The sequence below is a fragment of the Delphinapterus leucas genome, chromosome 2 (genome assembly GCF_059928025.1).
Source record: "Delphinapterus leucas isolate spDelLeu-1000000601 "Yukka" chromosome 2, BTC_Dleu_Yukka2, whole genome shotgun sequence".
Taxonomy (NCBI): domain Eukaryota; kingdom Metazoa; phylum Chordata; class Mammalia; order Artiodactyla; family Monodontidae; genus Delphinapterus; species Delphinapterus leucas.
The window spans coordinates 11,316,245-11,338,981 of NC_143130.1; the positions used below are offsets into that span (position 1 = coordinate 11,316,245).

Below are 22,737 nucleotides of genomic sequence, written 5' to 3' on the forward strand. Positions count from 1 at the left end.
AGTGTTAACTCCAGCAAAGGCAAGATGGCACATAGCCTGTAATGGATGTGACAATTACAGATGTCTGTATCATTATTGATTATTGACTTTCTGATCTTCTGCTAGATTGGAAGATCTGTGAGGGCAGTTACCATACTTGGTCACTGTTATATCTTTGGAACTTGTACAAGAGCCTGAACCACCAGAGGGACTCAATGCATAATGGTTGGGTGAGTGGATTAGCGAAACTTCACAATAACGGAAGTAGGTTAACTGTTCCAAAATCATCACCCCTACTTGATAAGTTTGGAGGTATTTGAAATACTGATTCCCATTCAGTCTAAAAGCAAGATCTGTCCTGCTGAGTTATAAATACAGGAAACCAAGATCTGTCTTATTTAATTCGTTATCCAGAGATTTGCTTACTTTCTACCACGGGTGAATCTAACTCTTGAAGATAAAATGCAGGTATGTGTGCGTTTCTGACAATCACTTAGTTTAATCTGACAAATCTGTTACTCTCATCTTAAATTATAGGGTAATTAACTGTGATAAAATTATATTTATAGGATGGGTAATTTTGTTAGAATAGACATTCTTAGTTCTCATTTTGGTCAGGAATTATTCCTGGGATAAACAAGGGGATGTGCTGTAAATCTCAAATGTTTACACGTGCAAATCACTGTACTGGTCTTAGCAGAGAAGGTATTAACTAAAAGTTTGTGATACGAAAAGTGCTGACATGAGCCCCTTTTCCAACCAGACGTTTAATGAGAATTTCTTCAAAGCAGGACATTTTCTCAGGAAAACAGAGAGTGTGAAGATGAATGGAATAGGGGCTTTGCCCCCTGAAGCCTGGAGTTTAGAACAGAACTTAAGATGTGCACATCAATAACTACAATGTAGACAGGAAAAGGTGACGGTGATCAGAGGCGGGGGGGGACAGGTGAGGCTCTACGGAATCAGAGAAGGGACAGTAGCGAGTGAGGCTTGGAGACGAGAGGAGTAAGGAAAGGCTTGAAGAAGACAGTGGCTGTTGAGTTAGGTCTTCAGAAATGGGCAGCACATGACGTGGAGAAAAGGGAACCCTCGCACACTGCTGGTGGGATTGTAAATTAGTGCAGCCACTATGGAAGACAGTAGGCAGATTCCTCAAAAAAATAAGAATAGAACTGCCATATGACCCAGCTAGTCTACTTACGGGTATTTATACAAAGAACACTAATTTGAAAAGATATCTGCACCCCCATGTTCACTGCAGCACTATTTACAATAGCCAAGATATGGAAACAACCTAAGTGTCCATCAGTGGATGAATGGATGAAGCTGTGAAATGTACACATGCATAAACATACACACATACATACATACAATGGAATACTACTCAGCCATAAAAAAGAATGAAACCCTGCTGTTTGCAGCAACATGAATGGACCAGGAGGGTATCACACTAAGTGAAATAAGTCAGACAGAGAAAGACCAATACCATATGATTTCACTCATATGTGGAGTCTCAACAAAAACAAAAACACCAAAATCAGTGAACAAACAAGATAAAACAAAAACAAACTCACAGATACAGAGAACAGACTGGTGGTTATTAGGGGGAAAGGACGTTGGGGGAAGGGTGAAATGGGTGAAGAGGATCAACTGTATGGTAACGGATGGAAACTAGATGTGCGGTGGTGATTGCTCCGGAGGCTGTACAGATGCCGCCCACCTGAAACTTACATAATTAAAAAATGGGTGGCCCGCGGACACTGATGATGAAGACAGCAGCGTGGGGAATGACAGTAGTGACTGTAGTGGTAAGGTCAGTTTTGGAGCTGGCCTGTCTGGCTCCGAATCTAGCTCCACCTCTGATGAGCTGTGTGGCTTTGAGCAAGCTCCCTAACCTCTCTGATCCGCAGTTTCCGCATCTGAAACAGGCGGTCATAAGAGCTCCTCTCACGCTGGGTTGTTGTGAACAAATGAGAGTGATTATGAGTACGATACTCAGCACAGCACTTGGCACAGAGTGTTTCACGGCTGTTAGTTATTAATATCACTGCCACCGTGTGAGCGAAGGGGACACCAGGGCGGCCGGGTCAAGGAGGAGCTTGAGTGAATGAAAGAAAATTAGTTAGGAGTGGTTTCTGAAACTTCTGTTTCTAAGGGATTCTCCTGTCTTCCATTTCTGTAGGATTACTTTATCCTTCCCCAAATCCCAAACACTTCTTCTCAACCACAGCACTGCCCTGTAGAAGAGGGCTCTGAGCTCTGTGGAAGGGCCATTTCAGACATACATACTAAACGGTACATACTTCTTCTTTCTCTTTCTTCTATTCTTTCTCCGTTATTTTGTTTTTGTTTTTGGTGGGATATCCTTTTAGCCCAGTCAGAACAGAATAGAATGAAGCATGTTCAATATAAAAAGAGGCCAGGATATAGACACATAATAGAATTAAGAAGTGAGACAAATATTTAAACACGATATGTTACATGTCCTAAAATCTTGTTAAGAGCACCATTTCAAAACTTGCGAAACCTGAATGGAATGTCAAGGAAGGGAGGCTGTGGGCTGAGTACAAAGAGTCAGAAAGAACTGGGTTCAAATCCCATGTCTGACATATACCAGCTATTCGGGCCCGGAAAAGACGTCACTGGCCTCAATTTTATCATTTGTAACAACTGAGTCAGTTTACATGCTTTGTAGAGTTGTTGACTAATTTAAATAACATGTGAAGTATTTAACACATTGCCTTCTACGTGGACACAGAAAGGTCTATTATCATATCTAGAAACACAATGGTATAGAATGAATACTACTCTTTAAAAGAAAATTAAATTAAATTAATTACTTTATTTTTGGCTGCACCGCGTGGCTTGCAGGATCTTAGTTCCCCGACCACGGATCGAACCCGCGCCCTCAGCAATGAAAGCGCCGAGTCCTAACCATTGGACCGCCAGGGAAGTCCCAACTGAATACTACTCGTAACCTGACTGATTCCACAAAGAAATTAACAGAGTTCACAGAAATCATTACAATTTTGCACCCCCCCGAAAAAGTCAAATTGGAATGTATGACAGAAAGAAGATGAAAGTAGGAAAAATTAAAAATAGAGTCCAGGCACGAAGCCAGCACACCACGAACGCTCACGCTGTAAATGCCTGCACGCTAGCTGTGGGTGAGCCATGAATTTAATTCTAAGCTTTAGAGTAGCAGCACAAAGAGGGAAAATGATCACTTACAAGATTCAAAGTGTCCCTATGATAAAAATAAACCAGGAGGAGCACAACTACTTCTGGCGATGAGAACAGAGAGATATTTTTACAGCGGGCTCTCATTAATGACAGAAAATGAACAAAGCACCAGTCGCAGCACCATGATTCTAGCGCTCAAAGCATGTGCTTAACAAGCATTTACACTCGCCACGGATGAGGCACCAAGACTGGCTTTCGGAGATGAACATGAGCTGGCGTGTGCCCTCGGAGAACTTACGATCTTGTGCGATAAGATAAGCAGGCACCCAAAGGATTAGAACACCAGGAGAATGTATAACATGCCTCCCCCAAAAGGAAAGATTAAGTCTGACAGGGAAGGCTTCATAGAGTAGGCGGTCTTTTATTTGGCCTCTAAAAGCAAGTTTTTACTTTTTTGCATTTTATTATGGGCATTTCCACCATAAAATAAGTAGAGAAAATAATATAATGAACTCCCATCATTCAGCTCTGACATTTTTCAACATTTTACCAATTTTGTTTCATCAAATGCCACTTCTTGGGCTTGTTTGGCCGGAGCCTTTTAGAGCAAACCCCAGCAGTCATGCCGTTTTAGCCTGTAAATACTTCAGTGTGCCTCATTTTTAAAAACATAACCATCAAGCCATTATTATACCCAACAGAATTACTGGTTATCCCTTAATATCATCTGATTCCTAACACATGTTCAAATTTCCCAAACGGCTTCAAAGATGTCTTTTACAGTTGGTTTGTTCCAATCAGGATCCAAACAAGGTGCACACATGGCCTTTGGCTGTTAGGGGATAGAAGAGGCCTGAGAAATAGAACAGTGTCCCCTCCCACCCTTTTTTCATGCCAGCAGCTTGTCGACATAATTGAGCAATTGTCTTGGAGTATGTTTGATGCGTGGAATTTCGGAAGGTATAGACAGTAAGTCCCCTACATACGAACCTTCAAGTTGCAAACTCAAAGATACGAACGTGCGTTTGCATGTCCAATCACGTAAGTTAGTTCACGTGTCTGGCATACATTGTCAGGTGTGTGCATCCCCGACAAATGGCTGTGCTTTTGTGTACTTTACTGTGCACTACTCTATAGAGTACAGTAATCAGTATCTTTATGTCAAGCCCAGGATGTCCGGAAGCAAGCATAAGAGCAGTGGCGATGTGGCTGGTACAGTACTACACAGCTGATTGTGTTAGTTGGGTACTTAGGCTCACTCGGTTGGACTTAACGAACAAACTGCACTTAACGAACTCGCTCTCAGAACGGAACTCATTTGTATATAGGGGATTTACTGTATGTGGGGAAGGACAGTGCATTTCAGACACTCGGAGCAAGAACTGAGGGGGCTCAGGTTGGCTGTTGGGATGGAGATGATATCGACCATCAGCCTGAGCTATTCTTTGCACAATGGCAAGTTGCGCTCAGGGACCTGACTTGGCAAATAGCTGATTGACTGGAGTAAAAAGAGCTGGGGAGGCCAGTTAAAGGCTGTTGCATAACCGACTGATAGAAAAATAAAGAACGCCAGAACTACAGCATCAGAGCGGTGCTGCTAAGAGCCTGGGATCTGCAGCCAAGCTGCCTGGATTCAGATCTCAGCTCTGCACTCTCTTGCTGTGTGGCCTTGGGCAGGTGTCTTCAACAGACCTAAGCAACTGTTTTCTGAGCTATAAATACAAGGGCTTGTACCAATACCTGCCTCAAAATGGCGCCTTGAGGATTTACATGAAATTACCTGTCAACGTGCTTCATCAATGCACAAAAAAGTTAGCTATCATGAGAGTAATGGTGCAGGCCAGGGTGGCAGGATGGTGTGTAAGAGTCCTTGCAGAGTGAAATGGACGGGCTCTGGGGACTGGTGGGATGGGGTGAGAAACAGGAGTTAGGCCGTTGAAGACTCACTGATAACTCGACTTCTTAAATCTCTTCTCTCTCACCCTTCAAAGCACACAGGCACATGCGCACACATACACACCATGAGCAGTCATGTACTCATTCACAAAGACAGAAAAACAAGGAGGAAAAGGCTTGGGGCTAAAAAAAAAATTAGGATTTTTTTTTTTCTTCTACAGGATACACTGGAAACACTGGAAACACTGGAAGAATATCCATGTGGAGACAACCACTTGAAAGTTGAACATTGGTCTTGAACTCTAGAGAAATGGCAGAGTTAGGGACAGAGTTTTAAGGGTCACCCACATTGACCTAATGGTTAAATCAGTAGTAAGACAAAAATGACAAATGAAAAGGTGCAGATGAAAGAAAAAAAGCAAATTAAAACACACACACACACACACAGGTGAAGCCTGCCTGAAGGCACTGAAGACCAGGTAGAAGGAAAGAGGAAGAAGAAGAGTTAGTAAATGAAGGAGGCTGGGGTGTGCTTGCATGTAGGCAAGGGATTTAGAGATGGCAGTGTAATGGGAACCAAGGTTTCTAAGGAGACCATCCGTCATAGTGAAATGCAGAGGTCAGATAGAAGAGGTCTGGGGGGCAGTAAGTGAGTTGGCCATTAGGAAGTAATTTAAGATGCAGGGCAATTCTGGGGAATGCATTCTCTATGAAAATGTGGAAGCTGTCTTACATGCAAGTAAAAATTAAAGACATACAGGAAGGAGAGAACTGACGGACTGGAGCAAAGAACCTTGGGAAGTAATCTCAAAGCACACAAGAAGGTGGAAAAGCCTGAAAACTGTGGAAAAGCCTGAAAACTGTGAAAGAGCCACTAGGTTTGGTGAACTGGAAGTCCCTGGTACCCTCTGAGAGCCACAGAATGGAATAGCTCATCTTCTGAGTTGTACATGTGTGAATTACAAACTCATGAGTACATATGTAATTTTGGCAAAAGGGCCCGTTCCATGTGGTGAGCTCAGCCCCTTGGGAACTTAATTATCAAAGCTACTATCTAATGTGATGAAACAAAAGCCAGGCGATTCATTGAGATCTGGGTGATTTGCACCCACATGTAAAGAATCAGGGGATGCTCAGTCCCAGCAGAGAACCACAAGTCTCATTGGACAGACTAGCTTCAAAAATGCTCAGCTCAGGAAGGAACGAAAACTCCAAACTGAAAAGACACATGCGCCCCATTGTTCACAGCAGCACTATTTACAATAGCCAAGACATGGAAACAACCCAGTGCCCGTTAACCGATGACTGGCTTAAGAAGATGAGGTGTGTGTGTGTATGTATGTGTGTATATACATACATATATATATATATACATATATATATACATACACACACAATGAAATATTACTCTTCCATAAAAAGAATGAAATATTGTCATTTGCACCAACATGGATTGACCTGGAGAATATTATACTTAGTGAAGTCAGACAGAGAAAGACAAATACTATATGATATCACTTATATGTGGAATCTAAAAATATTACAAATGAATCTATATACAAAACAGAAACAGACTCACAGACAGAGAAAACAAACACATGTTTACCAAACGGGAGAGGGAGGGAAGAAGGGAGGGGCAAATTAGGAGTATGGGATTAATAGACACAAACTACTACACATAAGATAGATAAGCAATAAGGATTTACTGCATAGCACAGGGAACTATATTCAGTATCTTGTAATAGCCTAAAATAGAATATAATCTGAAAAAAATAACTGAATCCCTTTGCTGTACACCTGAAACTAACACAATGTTGTATATCAACTATACTTCAATTAAAGAAATAAATCAATTTAAAAAATGCTCAGCTAGATGCTCAATGAAAAACCCGACACGTGTTTTCCCCGCCAAACGTCTATTCCACGCACGCCCTAAGGCCCAAAACCTCGGCGTTAATACTTTAGCTTTCCATGCTTCATGACTAACACCACTACCATCACTGCTCTGGATAACTGACCATTTTGGATCCGGAGTCTCACATTTTCTCTTCTCTCACAGGCAAGATATTAAATTCATTGTCTAAGGAAAGTCCCCGAGGCCACCACAAAGTGCTGGCATTGCCGCTGTCGTACCTCTGCCTGGTCCCACCCATGTTTTCCGAGACACGCATGTGTATTGGTAACGAGTGGGCAGCTGGGAGGTCTGGCCAAGGCTGCCTCTGGAGGCTGGTGGATGAAGACCAGTGACATGAGGCGCAGGGCTGCACAACTGCCTCAGGTGAGCAGTTATCATCAAATTCCTTCCTGGCCACGTGCGCACTGCAAACATACGAGAAGACGGAGCTCTCCACCCACCATGCAGCTTGGTTTAGTCTATAGCAGTTGATCCTTGCTCTGTTCTCTATTTCTGTTACCATGAGCAGTGGGCTTATGCAGCTGCGTTCCTGGCAGGACTCAACAAAGCTTCCTTTCCTTTAATAGCAAGGCAGCCACCTTCATCAAGAAGGAGACAGAATTCCAACCCCCAGAGCCAAAAGGTGAGACAGAAGGAATTCCAGGTCTTTTAGCTTCTGGAATCCATCAATAGGGGCCAAGTTGCAAACTGCAGGCAAGATCACACTGAGTTGGTTTTAAAACTGCGTTCTATTTCTCATTTCTAAGTTGTCTTCACTGAAACCTGAAAGTTTTTCTGTGGGTTGGATGGTGAACATTCGTTTCCCCTCCTCTAGGGCGAACAGTCTGACTTTCCTCCAGAGAACACTGCTGTCTAAAGCAGGCTGTGGGCCACTCGGAAAGTGACCCACAAGGGTCTCATTTAAAAGTAAAAACTGAACAACTCTACTGAAACCCAGAGCCAAAGTACTGAATCCTCATAGACTCTGTCCAGATGGTTAATACTTGATTTTCTCCGTGCTCACTGCTGCTCCTTATGGAGATACCACATCTGCTCAAGAGTTAAAAGCAGGTGTCCTCTCCAGCCATAAACAAGATTTTCAGAGGTGATTCTGAGGCCCCTGTGCGGACTGCATGTAGCAAAAACAGAACTCTGAAACTCATGAAACTTTGAAGGCTAGATGTCTCAAAAAGTAAGGATCTCCAAGGGAGCAAGGACTCTTAAGAATGTCACTGAGAAAGAGAAGAATGGGGTCATGAAAAGCAAAGTGTACCATAAAATCCGGCGCAGGCTTTGTGAATAGCGTGATTCCATCAGTCTTCACGTGGAGCTGCTTTATACTGAAAGTGTAATGCCTAAAAGCAAACTTCCAACTCCTAGCTTTCCTGAAGTAGCAGCACAGCCTCCACTTCAAATCACAGATTATTTCTGACATAAAAAAGCAGCCGTGGAGAATGTAAGAGGCCTCTTCCTCCAAAAGTGTGTAGGCTCTGATCCCACAATGTCATCACTCATCTTCCAGTCCAGAATGACATGGAAATTCTCCCAGCACTTTCTATCTTACCTCCTGGCCTCTTGGTCCTGAACTCACAGACCCTGTGTGGTAGGCAGAACAACGATGTCTTTGTCCTAGTCCCCAGAACCGGTGACTACACGGAAAAGGGGATGAAGGTGGCCAATCAGCTGACCCTAATACAGGGAGATTATTCTGGAGTCTTGGGCCCAGTGTTATGACAAGTGTCCTTAACAGAGGAAGAGGGAGGGCTGGAGGTGTGATGAGGGAAGCAGGGTCAGAAAGATGCTATTTGGCTGGGTTTAGAGATGGAGGAAAAGGGCTACAAGATGAAGAATGGGGGTGGCTTCTAGAAGCTGGAGAAAAAAAGGAAACATATTGTCTCCAAGCTTCTGGAAAGGAATGCCAGTGACCTCTTGATTTGAGTCCACCGGAGTTATGTTGGACTTCTGACCTCTAGAACTGTAAGGTAGTAAACCTGTGTCATTGTAAGGCACCAAATACGTGATAATTTGTTACAGCAGCAGTACAAAAACTAATACCCACTGTCAGGAAGCACAGATCTTGAAGAACACTAATGCAACTCTAGGACAGACAGTGCCTGGGTTTCTTTGGCAATAGGACCTCCTCATTTACTTTTCTTCTAGTAAAACTCTTTTCAGCACCCAGTGCTAATCCTCAGAAAGGATGATATAAAATGGCGAGGCACCTTCTAAATTTGTGTGGGGTGATGGGTTGGGGTAGGGGGAAGGTGCATCTGGAGAAGTTAGTCTTTCTTTCTTCTCATTTTTACTGCAGAGGAACGTAGCGCTACTGTTAGAAACTCAATCCCTTTCTAATGGACTTGCATTAGTGTGATTTTACAATCTGTCTTTTCAGTTTCCCTGTTTTTATTCTTCAGAATATCCCTGTGTGCTTTGAATGTTTGGATAATCTTCTACAATGATCTAAATCTAGAGAATTTTAGCTCACAAAGCATGCGGATTTTTGTACTTTGCCCTCAACACAATTCAGGTGACATTGGATAATATTTAACACTATTTGCTGTTATAACAGCAAACAGTCCTGAATTAGGAGGTGAATAATTTAATTAGGCTGCTAGGACTTGGAATAGCAGATATAAGGATATTAATAGATTCTACATGCAGTTGTGCACGGGCTTTGCTGTTGTTGGTATCTTAGCCTTGTTTTTAACTGGAGAAAAAACAGCAAGAGATCCTCTAAGTAAGTTAATATATTATAGACCAAGAACCCTTTCATGTACAGATTTTCAGGACCCCCCTGGAGTAAGGATATAACTAAACTCCATGCTTAGAGGTGAATTAGGATGTGTGAAGCCCTGTTTCAATCCCTTTACTCCAAATGATCAGGAAATTTGATTTCTCTACCAATGAACAAATACTGAGTTATCAGACAAGAAGAGCAGTAAGAACCCCCCAAATCTGGTGTTTGGGTGTGATTACACAGGGATCCAACGCCAGAAGGAGGGATGGTTCAACCCACAGAATTCAAGTAAAAATAGAACAGGGACACTTACCCTCACGTCTCCGTTCACAGTTTTCGGTGTGTGGTTGAATGCATGGGCAGGATCCTTGTTGTACACTTTGAGAAGGGATCTGTCCTGAATGTTCCTGGAATCGAAAACATCAATAACTGTGGCAGATGAAAGGAGCCTTATTTTGGCCATTTCCTCCGTCTGCCCGTAAGAATCAGGTAAAAGACATCCACAGACAATCTAGCCGTTGTGTGCTATCAACCAGGCAAAACGTTCTTTTACCATAAAAATAGGCAAAAATAAATAAGGCAAAGGAGAAAAATGACTTCGGCTTTTCTTTCCTTTCCTTTTTATTTTGGTCCCTCAGCAAAGTGTTATTCTTTCCCCGTAGTTCTCCACCTGTAAACATCGGGTAGCATAAACCTTCTTTCAAGATTCTGGGTAATGAAAGCTAACACTTTAAGAAACAATAAAGCTCCCATATTTACAATACATTCAAAGGGATTTGGTTAATATTTAAATATTTAATTGTTTACTTTGCCCAGACACCTGGTTTTCTGCTTATCTCACGAATACATGCAAAGGAAAAATGCTTTTTTCCCCTTCAAACACCTCAAGCAAGGAAAAGAAAATGTATTTGCAGTCCAGAAAAAAAAAGTACCACAAAGATCAAAACTAGTATCTTTACGATGCCTTTTTTTTCTTCCATAGTGGATTTTTCTTTTTTGAAGGCATTTAAAAATTTTACTAGATTCTTCTCTCCATAGTGGATTTTTAAAACTACTGTTCTACATACAAGTTGAATTACAGGAAAAGCAGCGGATAAATTCTTCCACTGGTCTGTCTCTCCCTCTGAAAACACTTAGAACCCTGGAGTCACTCGTACTGCTGCAAAGGACAGAACCACAATTCGCTAAGAGCCTACCTCAAAATTATTTAAGAGCTTAGGAATGTCTACGAAGTCCTTCGCCCTCTACCTGAGGCTTTCATCAGCAGAAGGGACACCCCCAGGAACGTTTAGCCCCGTCTACACTGTGATTCCTGCCAGTGCCAGCGTGGTGAGCTCAGGGAACCCTGTGCAGGAAGACACGTTCCTTTCCTCCAGCTGCAGCCACATGTTTTGTGGGCTGATGGCAATCATTGGGATTATTGGGTTGTGTTTCTGTTTTCAACGAAGTGGAGCATCCTTGGACGAGGCTTGCTTCCCTCCATCAAATACCCGTCAGTGGTTGCTTTAAAACAATGACTAGCTTGCACGGTTGCTCCAAATTTCAAGCAGCTCATTAGAAGTCTGCTTAAGGGGAGGCGTGCGGTCCTTGTTATTAGAAGGGACTAAGTTACTAGGAGGTAAAGAGGTTGCGGAAGAAAAGGATGTGGGGATTCACTGCAGGAACTCACCCTGTGGCTGGGAGGAGGAGGAGGAGGAGGGGGCAAAGTCCCAAGGGACGATGTAAAGAAACTGAAAACCTTACTTGAGCCATGAAAAAAACTCAGTGTGGGTCTGAAGGTATTTAAAACACAGGAGGTTGATTTATTAATTTAGAAACATGTTCATCCAAGATGAACCAACAGTAAAGGCCCAGCTTGCATTTACCATGGCAACATTTACAACACAGAATTTCAGCCTAAACTCTCTGTAGCATTTCCCTAAGGAAAAGATGGAGAACCCAACACTATGATGAAAGAACCAAATGTTTAACAAATATACCGTCACTTCAAAAATATTGGATGTGAAATGAAATTTGTCTCTGGGTTTAGAAGACTAAAGCCAGTGTCTTCAGGTAAAATCTACACGCTACATTTTTTTTTTTTCTTGCAAGGAGCGAGGTTCTATTTAATGCTGATGGTGAAATAAAATAAAATAAAATATACTTGGGGCATTTTATGCATAAAAGCAAAGAATAATAATTCTTTGGAAAGGACATACATGTGATCATCTCACATAAATATTATAATCATCACCACATAAACACATTTTATCCACTTAAATATTTTTAGATCCACTTTTTATATGTAAATCAAAACACTGAAAAGTAAAATTATAGACAAATTTATAAACCAAGGACTTTCCACTTAAACATTTTAAATGAGATTTTAAAAAAATCAGGCTATCAGTACCGCAGCCTAAGAATCAAGGAGACCATCACTTCCGCAAATAGAAACAAACTAACTGAAAATTATTATTGTTTAAAGTGATCACTTCTCTCAAGCTCTGCTTTCATTTATTGGGTTGGCCAAAAAGTTCATTCAGGTTTTCCATAACATCTTATGGAAAAACCAGAATGAACTTTTTGGCCAATCCAATATTTTATCAACTGAATTTGCATCAAGAAAGATCATCTCAGTTTGGAAGTTTTGGGTACCTTTTCCTCTTTGTCGTCCCTCCCATTTCTCCTTTTGTGACTAGTCACAACATTCCCAAAGAATGTGTGCAGGAAGTCTTAGTAGTCATACTCTGAGGCTTGGGAAAGCCTCTAGAAAAATCGTGACTCATTGTAATACAAAAATTCTTGCACGGGCTGCAAGACAGTGGGGTCCAACTGCTTACAATAATCTCATCAGCCTTGAGCTCCACAATCAAAAGTGGCTTTGTGTAGTTTCATGTGTATTTATTATTACCATATCCCTCAAGTTCTCTAACTGCAAAACGCAGACATTCAAGAAGATGGTTGTCCATGTTAAACCACTACATGGGATTATATTACTGTGAACATACTCTCTAAATATCGTGTGATTACTTCATGTTTAAGTTTATGCTTTGTAAATTCAGGGGTTTTTTGTGACAGCTTGATTAATAATTTATTTCAAAAAACAAACGTGAATTTTCTGAAACCCATGAATATTGAAACATGTTTTTAAAAAGCAGGAAGGTTGGGTAACAGATATAGCACCTATACCTGAGGGCATGTGTCGAACCTTGAAAGCTCTAAATTACTCATATGCCTTGGTACATGCCTAAATATGTCATTTCAGATCACTGTTAGATATTTATCAGTTTACATTTATTATGCACTAAAGGCATATTTTAAAAAAGTAGTTCCTATTAATTCCATGATGAAGAAACAGGAAAGTCTGCTATCCCCACAGGGAAGGGATCCACAAGTCCAACTGGGGGCCCAGATGAGTTGAGGGGAGAACATTCTGAGGGAATAAAAAATTCTTGGCCAAGAATATGGACAGTCAGGTTTGGGTCTGGGTTTAGAAATTAATCGGCTACATGATCTTGAGTAAGTCTTAACATTTATGCATCTGAGGTTCTGGTCCCATCAAATGAAAGGGCTGGATGAGTCGCTCAATCATTTTTTTCCGCTCTAGAATGTTCAGCGGCTATACTAGCGACTGCTTACTTGCGTTGATTTAAGTCCTGTTTCTCAGGCTTGTTTGGCTGGAAGAGCTCAGATGGTCCCTTCTATTCTATGCACAACACCACTGCGGTTGATAAAGATGTTTCTCTTTCCATGCCACCTGCCACAGCATGACTCCATTTAGCCTCATTTTAGAGTACATTTTACTAGAAGCCCAGAAGAAAGCTCACTGAGAAAGTGGGATCCTTTAGTAAAGGCCAACTATTTAAGAAAGAAATGGAAAAGGAGAATGCTTCTTAGCCTCCTTTCTTGTGGACAATAGCATAGAGTCCACTGCTTCTATTCTAACTTGTTCGTATAAAGAATAGGCCAGTGAGATCATTACCTAAAATGTCTACAGGCTCTGTCTGTGATGACAAGAACCCTTGAGAAGGAGTTGGTTAAGTTCCACCTGTAAGTATAACCTTCAACTCATATGATCTTTCTGGGCCTTAGTTCCCCTAACTCTTAGATAAACAGCAGACTGGCTCACTTCTTCCATTCCTTTCAGAAGTAACATACAAAGATCTGTGTGGGAGAAGTCTGTCCTCACCTTTGTAAACCAAACCTTGTCAATAAGTTCTAGAAAACCAGATAGTGGTTTCACACCTGGGTAAAATAAACCTGCCCAGGACAACAGGTGTGCTTTCTTCACTGGAACACAAAGAGATAAGGAGTCGGTACCAACCGTCAACGCAAGATGGCGGACACACGCACACGAACAAATGACGTAACAGCTTACCTGACATCATTTAACTCATAATAGACATTTCTGCTTTCATCTTTGATGTAAATGGCGACACTGGGCGACTCCAGCATTTTCATGGTGAGCTGCTGTGGAAAGGCACTTACGAAGAGAGCACGGATTGTGTCTGCACTTGTAATTTCATTCGGCATCCTGAGCTGCTTGGTTTCATCTCCATACTGGAGATAAAGAACCCCTGCACACAAGATGGACACAGTTATCAGCCACAGGCCAAGACTCACACGGCACACAGCACAAGCTAAGCCACTTCTGCCCTACCACAGGCAGGAATGTTCCGGACACGCTTGCAAAGCACGTCACAAGAGACATGTGTTTGGAATGTCCAAGAAATGCACTCTCTGGTTATGATGTAAATACCCACTTTTATTCTTTGGAGTCCAGGCAGGTGTTAAAGAGGCTCATTTTCAACTATTTTAAAACCAAAAGGACAAGAAGCTAAGCTTTGGTAACCTAAGGCAAAAGACAACAATACTCAATTCCCTTGAAAGGTATATTTAGGAATTTGACCCCATAGGGTGAATTTTTTCCCACGTCTTTCACTGACCAGGAACACAATCATTATAGCCATAGGTAAACGACATAGGTTATGTCTTTATGTCCATTCAGAAATGTTTTAAGTGGAAATGCATTTCTGTGGCTCTAATACATATTGAATGCTTATATCAAATGAAAATAGCTACAAGAGCCTGGTGCCCCAACGTGTCAGAAAGAAAATGGAACAAATCAGTTACACAAAGAACAACACAAGCACAGGATCATAGCATTTTAAACTTCCAGGGGGCATGTGGTTCCCCATGAACCATGCCTCCCAGCCATCATGGCCCTGTGGAGTGTCCCTTCCCACGTGGGGTCTGGGCTTGGCCATGTGACCTGCTTTGGCCAATGGGACACTAGCAAGTGTGATGCAAAACGGAAGCTCAATACGAGTTTGCACAAGAGAGCTTGCCTTCTTGGTGAGTGTGGTCTTGGACGCTCCCTCACGGAACCAAGCGTCCATGGAGCCCAACCGAGGCCACATGAAGAAGAACGGAAGCCCTGACTGACGGCCCCCGCTGAGCAGCCATTCTCCAGCCAGGACCACTGGCCAGTCACGTGGGTGCACCATCTTGAGAGGGGAACCCTCAGTCCCAGGAGAGCTGTCCCAGCCGATGTCCCGTGGAACAGAAATGAGATGCCCCCTCCACACACTGCCCAAATGGCAGAATCTTGAGCAAATAAACAATTGTGGTTGCTTTAGGTCACTATGTTTAGGATCACTTGTTGTTCAGAGATAGATAACTGCGTCGGGACGGAAGATCCTGACATTTCGTTTTGATTCCTACTTCTTGTGAGAATCTCCTGAGGCACTCTACCAGGACCAATAGAGTAATTTTTGGCAGGAGAGACTCAAAACAGAACAGAATGTGACTTGTGCTTAAATATGGCAGTTCATGTAACCAATTTATGTCCATCTCCTTCTGAAATTCCATTCAGATGACAATGAAGAATTAAAAAAGCATAAATCAAAGAATTAAGGGGAGGAGAGAGGAGACAACAGCAGACGAGAGAAAGCTGACACCTAGGTCTTCAAGCACAGAACTCTGCATAACTGCAGGGCCAGGGAAGTTCAGGAAAAGAGGCACCAGATCCTCCTGAAGCTAAGAACGCAGAGTGAGTGGAAAGCATGAGGGCTGGCTGAATCTTTGTAATGGTGCAACACACTTCCTCCATCCCCCTGTCTACCCCATTCAGCCAGGCGATTGCCCAAAGCCACAGCAGAACCCCTGAAGAGGTTGAACCCACGGACTGGATTCTGGGTCACGAGGCACAGGGGAAGGTGCATGAGGTGCCCTCTGACAAAATTCTGGCAAAGGGCTGACGTCTTGGTCAGGAAACTGGAGGAAAGCTGACTGTCCTCCGAGAACAGACCAACAGATTTTTGAGGGTAAGGTTTCGATTCTGTCCGGTCACTCTATCGTGAAGCACCCTGGGCCATATATAAAAGCCTCCAGTGAGGACAACCGTGCCTCGCTTATGCATGAACAGACTAGCAAGGGTTAATAGACATTTCATAAAGCCTCTTTCATGTGAGAAATAAACAGAAAACAGAAACTCAGAAGAGATGAGACAGTCCAAGAAAAGGGGAAATTTGGAGGGCAAGAGCGAGCTCTGGGGACCATGAGAACAGAAATGACAAATTCAGTGGAGAAGAAAAAGTTGACGAAATCTCAAAAAGGGCAGCAAAACAACTAAGAGAGGGGAAAAGGTGAGAACCAGTAAGAACAATAGAGAATGACTTCAGAACCTCTCAATTCCTAATAACGGGGATTTGGGTAAGGAGGTCAGGAAAAACAGAGCAGTTTTCCAAAAGTATTATAAGATTTTTTTTTTTTCTCCCCAAACTGAAGGACATGAGCTTGGAGACTGAAAGTGTTCATGAAATGCTCAACACACTCAGGCTTGTCACTGAGACGTTCCAGATGGCAGGGGAAACACAGAGGTTCCTACAAGTTCCCAGTGGGTGTGGAGAAAGTCACAAGGGAAGAAGGAGAAGTCAGAAGGGCATTCGCTTTCTTAACAGCAGCCCAGAAACCAAAGACAATGGAGACACAGCCTCGAAAACCCGGGAGGAAATATTTTTGATCTAAGTCTATATTTATCCAAACCATCCATCAAGTCTTTCATTAAAGTCAGCTTCCCAGCGAGGCCTCCCCTCACCACCTTCTCCAAAATTTCAGCACCCACTCTGTCTCATATTTCATACCCCATCCCTGCTTCATTTTCTTCCTGGGTGTTTTTCACTAGACACTGTAACTCATATTTTCATTATTACTACTGTTTATTGTCAGTCTCTCCTGCCGAAATGGAAGCTTCATGAGGCCAGGGATTTAAAAAAATATATCCAATTCCTCTTGTCTCCTTTTAATTTTTTATTATGTATTTATTTATTTATTTATTGGCTGCACCTCACGGCTGGTGGAATCTTAGTTCCCCGCCAGGGACTGAATCCGCCTCCTCGGCAGCGGAAGAGCAGAGTCCCAACCACTGGACCGCCAGGGAATTCGGCCAGGGACTTCTTTAAAAATGTTTCTTGTTGATGTTCACCAGGGCATCCTTAGTACCTGTGATACTACCAATGATATAGTAGGTTCTTAATAAATATTTGTTGAATGAATGAATGAATGAATGAATGATTTATTAGTCATCCAAAAGGAATGTTCATTTTGGGATCCATCTGGGCTATAAGAGCTTTTGCTGCATGATGCGAACAGCCTAGGAATCTCGTTCCTGGTTTGGATACACATGAGAAGCACGTTCTGAAGTGGCCATCTCCTTGATCGGAGCAGACCTTTTGCGTGATACTTAGCTTCTTCAGAGAGTTAGTTTTCTAGAATTTCCATGCTGTCACACGTTTTTCAGTGTACAGAAAAAGCCTTTCAAGCCTGTCTGATCATAGATTGTGCAACGTCTTTGCCCCGAACGGGAGATGTGGTGACTGTCCACGTGATTGCTAATGTCATACCCAAAGGCCAAAACCACTCTTGAGGTCTGAGCCCCGACTATGCCTGGGTGGGGCCCCTGTACATGGGCCACTAGTGGCCTCACTACAGTCAAATATCACGGCCTCATTCCCCGAAAGGGCCTGGTTTTCATTCCCACATCTGCATTCTGTACGTGTGTGTGCTTGAAATAGAATTTGTAGGCTGCTCTGAGTGAAAAAAATGATTGGGGCTAAACTACAGTTACTTCGGGGTCTGGCTGGTACAGCTGCCAGCTGGGTACACAAGTCCAGTTACGGGTCGTGAAAATCCACAGAAGATGGAAAAGATGCCTTTACACACAGAGGAGAAGAGTCTTCTTACACTTGCTTCGCTCTGCCTTCTCAGTTCGGGAAAGGTATTTAGAAATGCTTAAACTCAGAAGGAATTTTCTGAATCTACGATGGCGTGTTGTTGGCACGGCGATGAGATTCAGCATGCTCTGGCGTTCTTCCCTCGCGCTGAGTTAGTGCTGGCTGTTCCAGATTCAGAGGAAGGCTGAAGGACTTTAGATGATAAACTCCCTTTTTGTGAAGAAGGGAAGAGGACATGGGAAATGCATTTATAGGATGTCTGCTGTGTGTCAGGAACGGTACGCATGTAATTTCACTGAATCAGTATCTCTGATGAGGTCGGTGTTATGGCCCCATTTCACAGATACGGAGAAGGTAGTTCAGAAGGTCCAAGTAACTTGCCACAAGTTACAGGTGGTAAAATGGCTTAACTAACTTATATATCCCACTTTGTCAATCCGCAGAAGCCACACTCTCTGCCTGGAAGCACACAGCCTAGCCTCTAAAATTTTGCATTTAGCCACATCCACTTCCTCTAGCTGGCCTCTCTGGACCATCTTAGCTGCCCTCACACTTTTAGCCTGACCATCTGCTTGAAGATGTGAAAGCATGATGGGGGCAGCTTGGAAAAAATATTCCTGTCTTGAAGTCAACTGAAGTAAATGATGACACATGGTTAGAAATAATGCACATGCTGGGGGAGTAGGGGAAGGCGCAGAGCCCTGAAAGCAAGAGTGTTGGAAGGAACCTCACAGCACTTGCAGACCTTCTGAGAAGCCTGAACACTTGGGTTCTTCCATCTCAATGGCTCTGCAAATGGAACGTGTGTTTGTCACCAAGAACTCTTGGTGACATTCTGCAAAAAATTAAGTGTACTTGGCAGGTCACATCGTGTTACACATCCTCATAATTTTCTGAATCTCAGAATCCATTCCAGAATGCGGGACATCTTCTAAGATGTCCTTTATCTTCATATGGCACGCAACGATTTTCACTGTGTGACCTTGCTAAGAACCGAATATTCGTGTTCCTCCAAAATTCATGTTAAAATCCTAATCCCCACTGTGATGGCATTTGGAGGTGGGGCCTCTGGGAGGTAATTAGGTCATGAGGGTGGAGCCCCTTCCCCAGTGGGATTAGCACTCTCGTAAGAACAGACATGGCAGAGTTTCTTTTCTATCTCTGCTCTCTGGCTTGTGGGGATACAATGAGATGATGGCTAACTGCAAACCAGGAAATGGGTCCTACCCAGACACTTTGACCTTGGACTTCCCAGCCTCTGCAACTGTGGGAAATACACTGTTGTTTAAGACACCCTGTCTTCAGTAATTTGTCACAGCCGCCCAAACCAACTAAAACAGAACTCAGCCTCCCGTCGTTGCCTTATTACCCCAAATCACGCCACATTCCTAGGACATCATAGTGGTACTGGGCATCGTGCTGCTCTGTGACCTTATGAAGCACGCCCACTCTCCACGCTGTGCCACCCACTTGGGGGACTTTCCCACCACTTCTGCTTAGCACGTGCTCTATCTCTGAGCCATCTGCCGCCAACACTTTTCCATTAAGAATTGAGGAACTTTTCTCAAGTATGTCTTATTGAAATTGCAAGCATGGCTTCTGCATTTCTGCGAAATTCTGCATCACAATTAGCTGTATTCATCAAAGGGTAACAGATAGTAAAGTGTTAGGCACATAATAGATGCTCAGATATCTTTTAGCTGAAACAGATTCAATTCTCCCGGTAACGTGGCCACAACTTAATCAGACGTAGGCTTGCCTTCTGGAGTGCCTCCTACAATTTCCCCTAAGCGGCATTTTCTGCAGGCAGATGATGGTGACAATTCCAAATGACCTAAATGCCTCCGTCCCCCAAATCCAGTTTAAGCCTAGGCGAATCAATACACATTGTAACTGGCAAATGGCTAATGCCCTAAAAATATAAAGAGCTCTCAGAGTACTTTCTGATGGAAAACTGACAATTTTCACCTTAATAAGAAAAACATAAATATTCAAATAATAAGATAGCTTTTTATACCCGTGAAATTAGCAAAAGTTTTTACAATAAAATAAACAGTGCTGACAGGAGCTGGGAAAATGAGTTCCCTCACAAACCACCGTTGGGAAAGAAAGTTGATCCCACTTCTCCAAAGAGCTACTTGTCAATATGCGTCAAAAGCCCCCAAAATACACATATGGTTTGAGCCAGTAATTCAACTTCTACACATTTATGCACAAAGATATACTTACCAGGATGCTCAATAAATCATCGTTTATAAGAATAAGCGGGGGGGGGGGGAGGAAGAGTAGATTCCAACATTAGAGGATTCATTTAATAAATCAGTTCATATAATAAATCCATTCACTGGAACACTACACTGTTATTAAAAGGAATTCTAAAAGAAAATGGCAATGAGAAAAAAATTTGTCAAGTGGCAAAGTATGTTACAAAACAGAAAGGAATTAGATGTTAAAAAATCAATTAATCACCTTAATGGCAGTGAGGGATCCAAGTTTTGTGGGTCCTGAAGCTTATTACAATTTTGAGGGACCTCCTTCAGAATAAGAATACCAAGTTAGAAACATAAAATTCATTATGAAAGTAAATCATTTATTTATAGGGGCCTGAACCTTGGTTTCATCAGGTTCATGGTTTAGTCTTCCTATTTGATGAATGTCCAGAGAGGTTGTCTCTGGGTGGTAAGTTCCTGGGTGATGCTCTTTTCTTCATGATTTTCTATATTTTTTATATTTTCTCAAATTAGCATGCTTTGATTCGATCATCTTAAAAGATGACCCTCACAGATCTAAAGAGACTGGCCAATTAGGGCTCCTATTCAGTTAATTGGGCCTCACAGATCTAAAGAGACTGGCCAATTAGGGTTCCTATTCAGTTAATTGGGTAATTCTTTAAGCCAGAAGTGATGGACCAAGGGAGGGGAACATATTAAACTCTAAGTGGAGCTGGTAGAATGTAAATTGGCATCTGAAATGGGGAAGACATTGGTATTTAATACAAGCGAAAGATTCTAGGATAGTTAATGTCGTGGTGTTATCCTTAAGAGACTGAATTTAAGAGTCTTATGATTTAAAAAAGAAGTGTAATGCACTGAGATGTACCTTGGACGGACTTGTAGAGATGGCTTTATTCATTCAAGAGACCAGCCTCTATACTGTGCCAGGAATGGGAGGTACAGTGGTAAACCAAGGGTCACACCCTGTGTTCTAACCTACACAGTGGTTCCATAAATGACACTGTTATGTAGAAGTTAACAATTCAGGTCCAACACCAGCTGACATTTTGTTTCAGACACAGCAGCAATTTGAAGACCAGGCCACATGTGTTCCTTGAAAAGGGCTACCATGCCCTCTGATGTCGGAAACATTTCACATCCCGGAGAGGACTCAGGTTGCCACGCCCCTTCCTACAGAATAGCTTTTCAAGTAGGTGACAAAGCAAGATGTTGAGCGTTGCCTTGCACGGAAGAAAAAGATAATAGAAAATCTGTTCTCCACAGGAAGTCTGGATGCTCTTTTATTCTGGGGGGGGAGGGGTGGGGAATAACTTTACTCTCAGCTTTCAGTGTCTTTGATTTAGGTAAATACCAAATCTTTGCCGCAGTAAATGAAATGGATTATATCAATCAGATATTTTCTTATTTCTTTCAGACATGTGATATTTAAAGACAAGGCAAGACTTTGTTAAGTCTTTTAACTAATTTATCTTCTATGAGTTATAACTGGAGAACGATGAAGACCCTATGGAAAGTCTTCATGAGGGACTGAAGAATTACAGCAGCAATTTTAAGCGAAATGCTAATTTAGAATGTGCTTTAAAGAGTCATGATTGTGGAGCAACACGTGTTAGAATCATGACAGGATGTGTTAAAAAATAAGTTTGTATAAAAGTTAAATATGATAGAGTCTTGCCCACCCAACAACCTGACTGACAGCAGTCGGTGGACAGAGATCCTTCTGGGAGGTACTCATTCTTGACACAGAGTCTTAGTAACGGCACCGTGAGTGCTTAATCCCTTAACTTGGTTTTGTTCCAGACAAATTAGTACAGTTGGGACTCAAGTGAAATGATAATACTGTTGAAGTGAGCATCCCAAAGCATTTCTCTAAAAAACACTGGTATCTGTTGATAACTTTTGGATTTCAAGCTGTGTTAAAGGTGTGCATATCTAAGATGCTGATTTCTGGTGCCATGAGCCAGTCCTTCCTAGTGGGTCTTACTGCCCTCTTACATGGAGAGTTAGACACTTGACTATGAAGAGGTTACAGTGCAAAGTCACTCAGAGAAACAGCAGCCGGGTCAATAATTTAATCTTAAAGCTTACTCGACAATTAAGGCAAAACATAGTATAAGGACTTCCCTGGTGGCACAGTGGTTGAGAATCCACCTGCCAATGCAGGGGACACGGGTTCGAGCCCTGGTCCGGAAAGATCCCACATGCCGCGGAGCAACTAAGCCCATGTGCCACAACTACTGAGCCTGCTTGCCACAACTACTGAAGCTCACGCGCCTAGAGCCCATGCTCTGCAACAAGAGAAGCCACTGCAATGAGAAGCCTGTGCTCCGCAACAAGAGAAGCCCCCGCTCGGCACAACTAGAAAAAGCCCGCATGCAGCAATGAAGACCCAATGCAGCCAAAAAAAAAATGAAGTTAGAAGAAAAACAGCAACAGAAATTATAAAAAATATATATTATAAGAAAATGCTGTGAGAAACATAACTGTGCATATACTACAACTGTAACCAGATTCTTTCTTACACTTACGGTGAACTGCTGGTTAAATTAAACATTGCCATATCAACTCATTTTATAAGGCTAGTATTCACCTGGATATTAG

The 22,737-nt window shown here is 42.5% G+C and overlaps 1 protein-coding gene across 24 annotated transcripts in view; it reads right to left on the reverse strand.

Moving 5' to 3' along the window:
* The window catches only part of KIAA1217 (KIAA1217 ortholog), a 324,087-nt gene that overhangs the window by 105,070 nt on the left and 196,280 nt on the right, over positions 1-22,737 (reverse strand). For 22 of the 24 annotated variants that reach the window (XM_089906415.1, XM_022580504.3, XM_022580507.3 and 19 more), the window contains 2 exons: positions 14,047-14,245; positions 10,003-10,096 (listed from right to left, as the gene is read on the reverse strand). The exons of 1 other annotated variant lie outside the window; for it this stretch is intronic. In XM_089906415.1, the coding sequence (XP_089762541.1) occupies positions 10,003-10,096; positions 14,047-14,245 (293 nt within the window). Of the gene's footprint in view, positions 1-10,002; positions 10,097-14,046; positions 14,246-20,371; positions 20,426-22,737 lie in introns of those variants that run through there. One more of the 24 variants, XM_089906412.1, reaches the window with a different exon arrangement.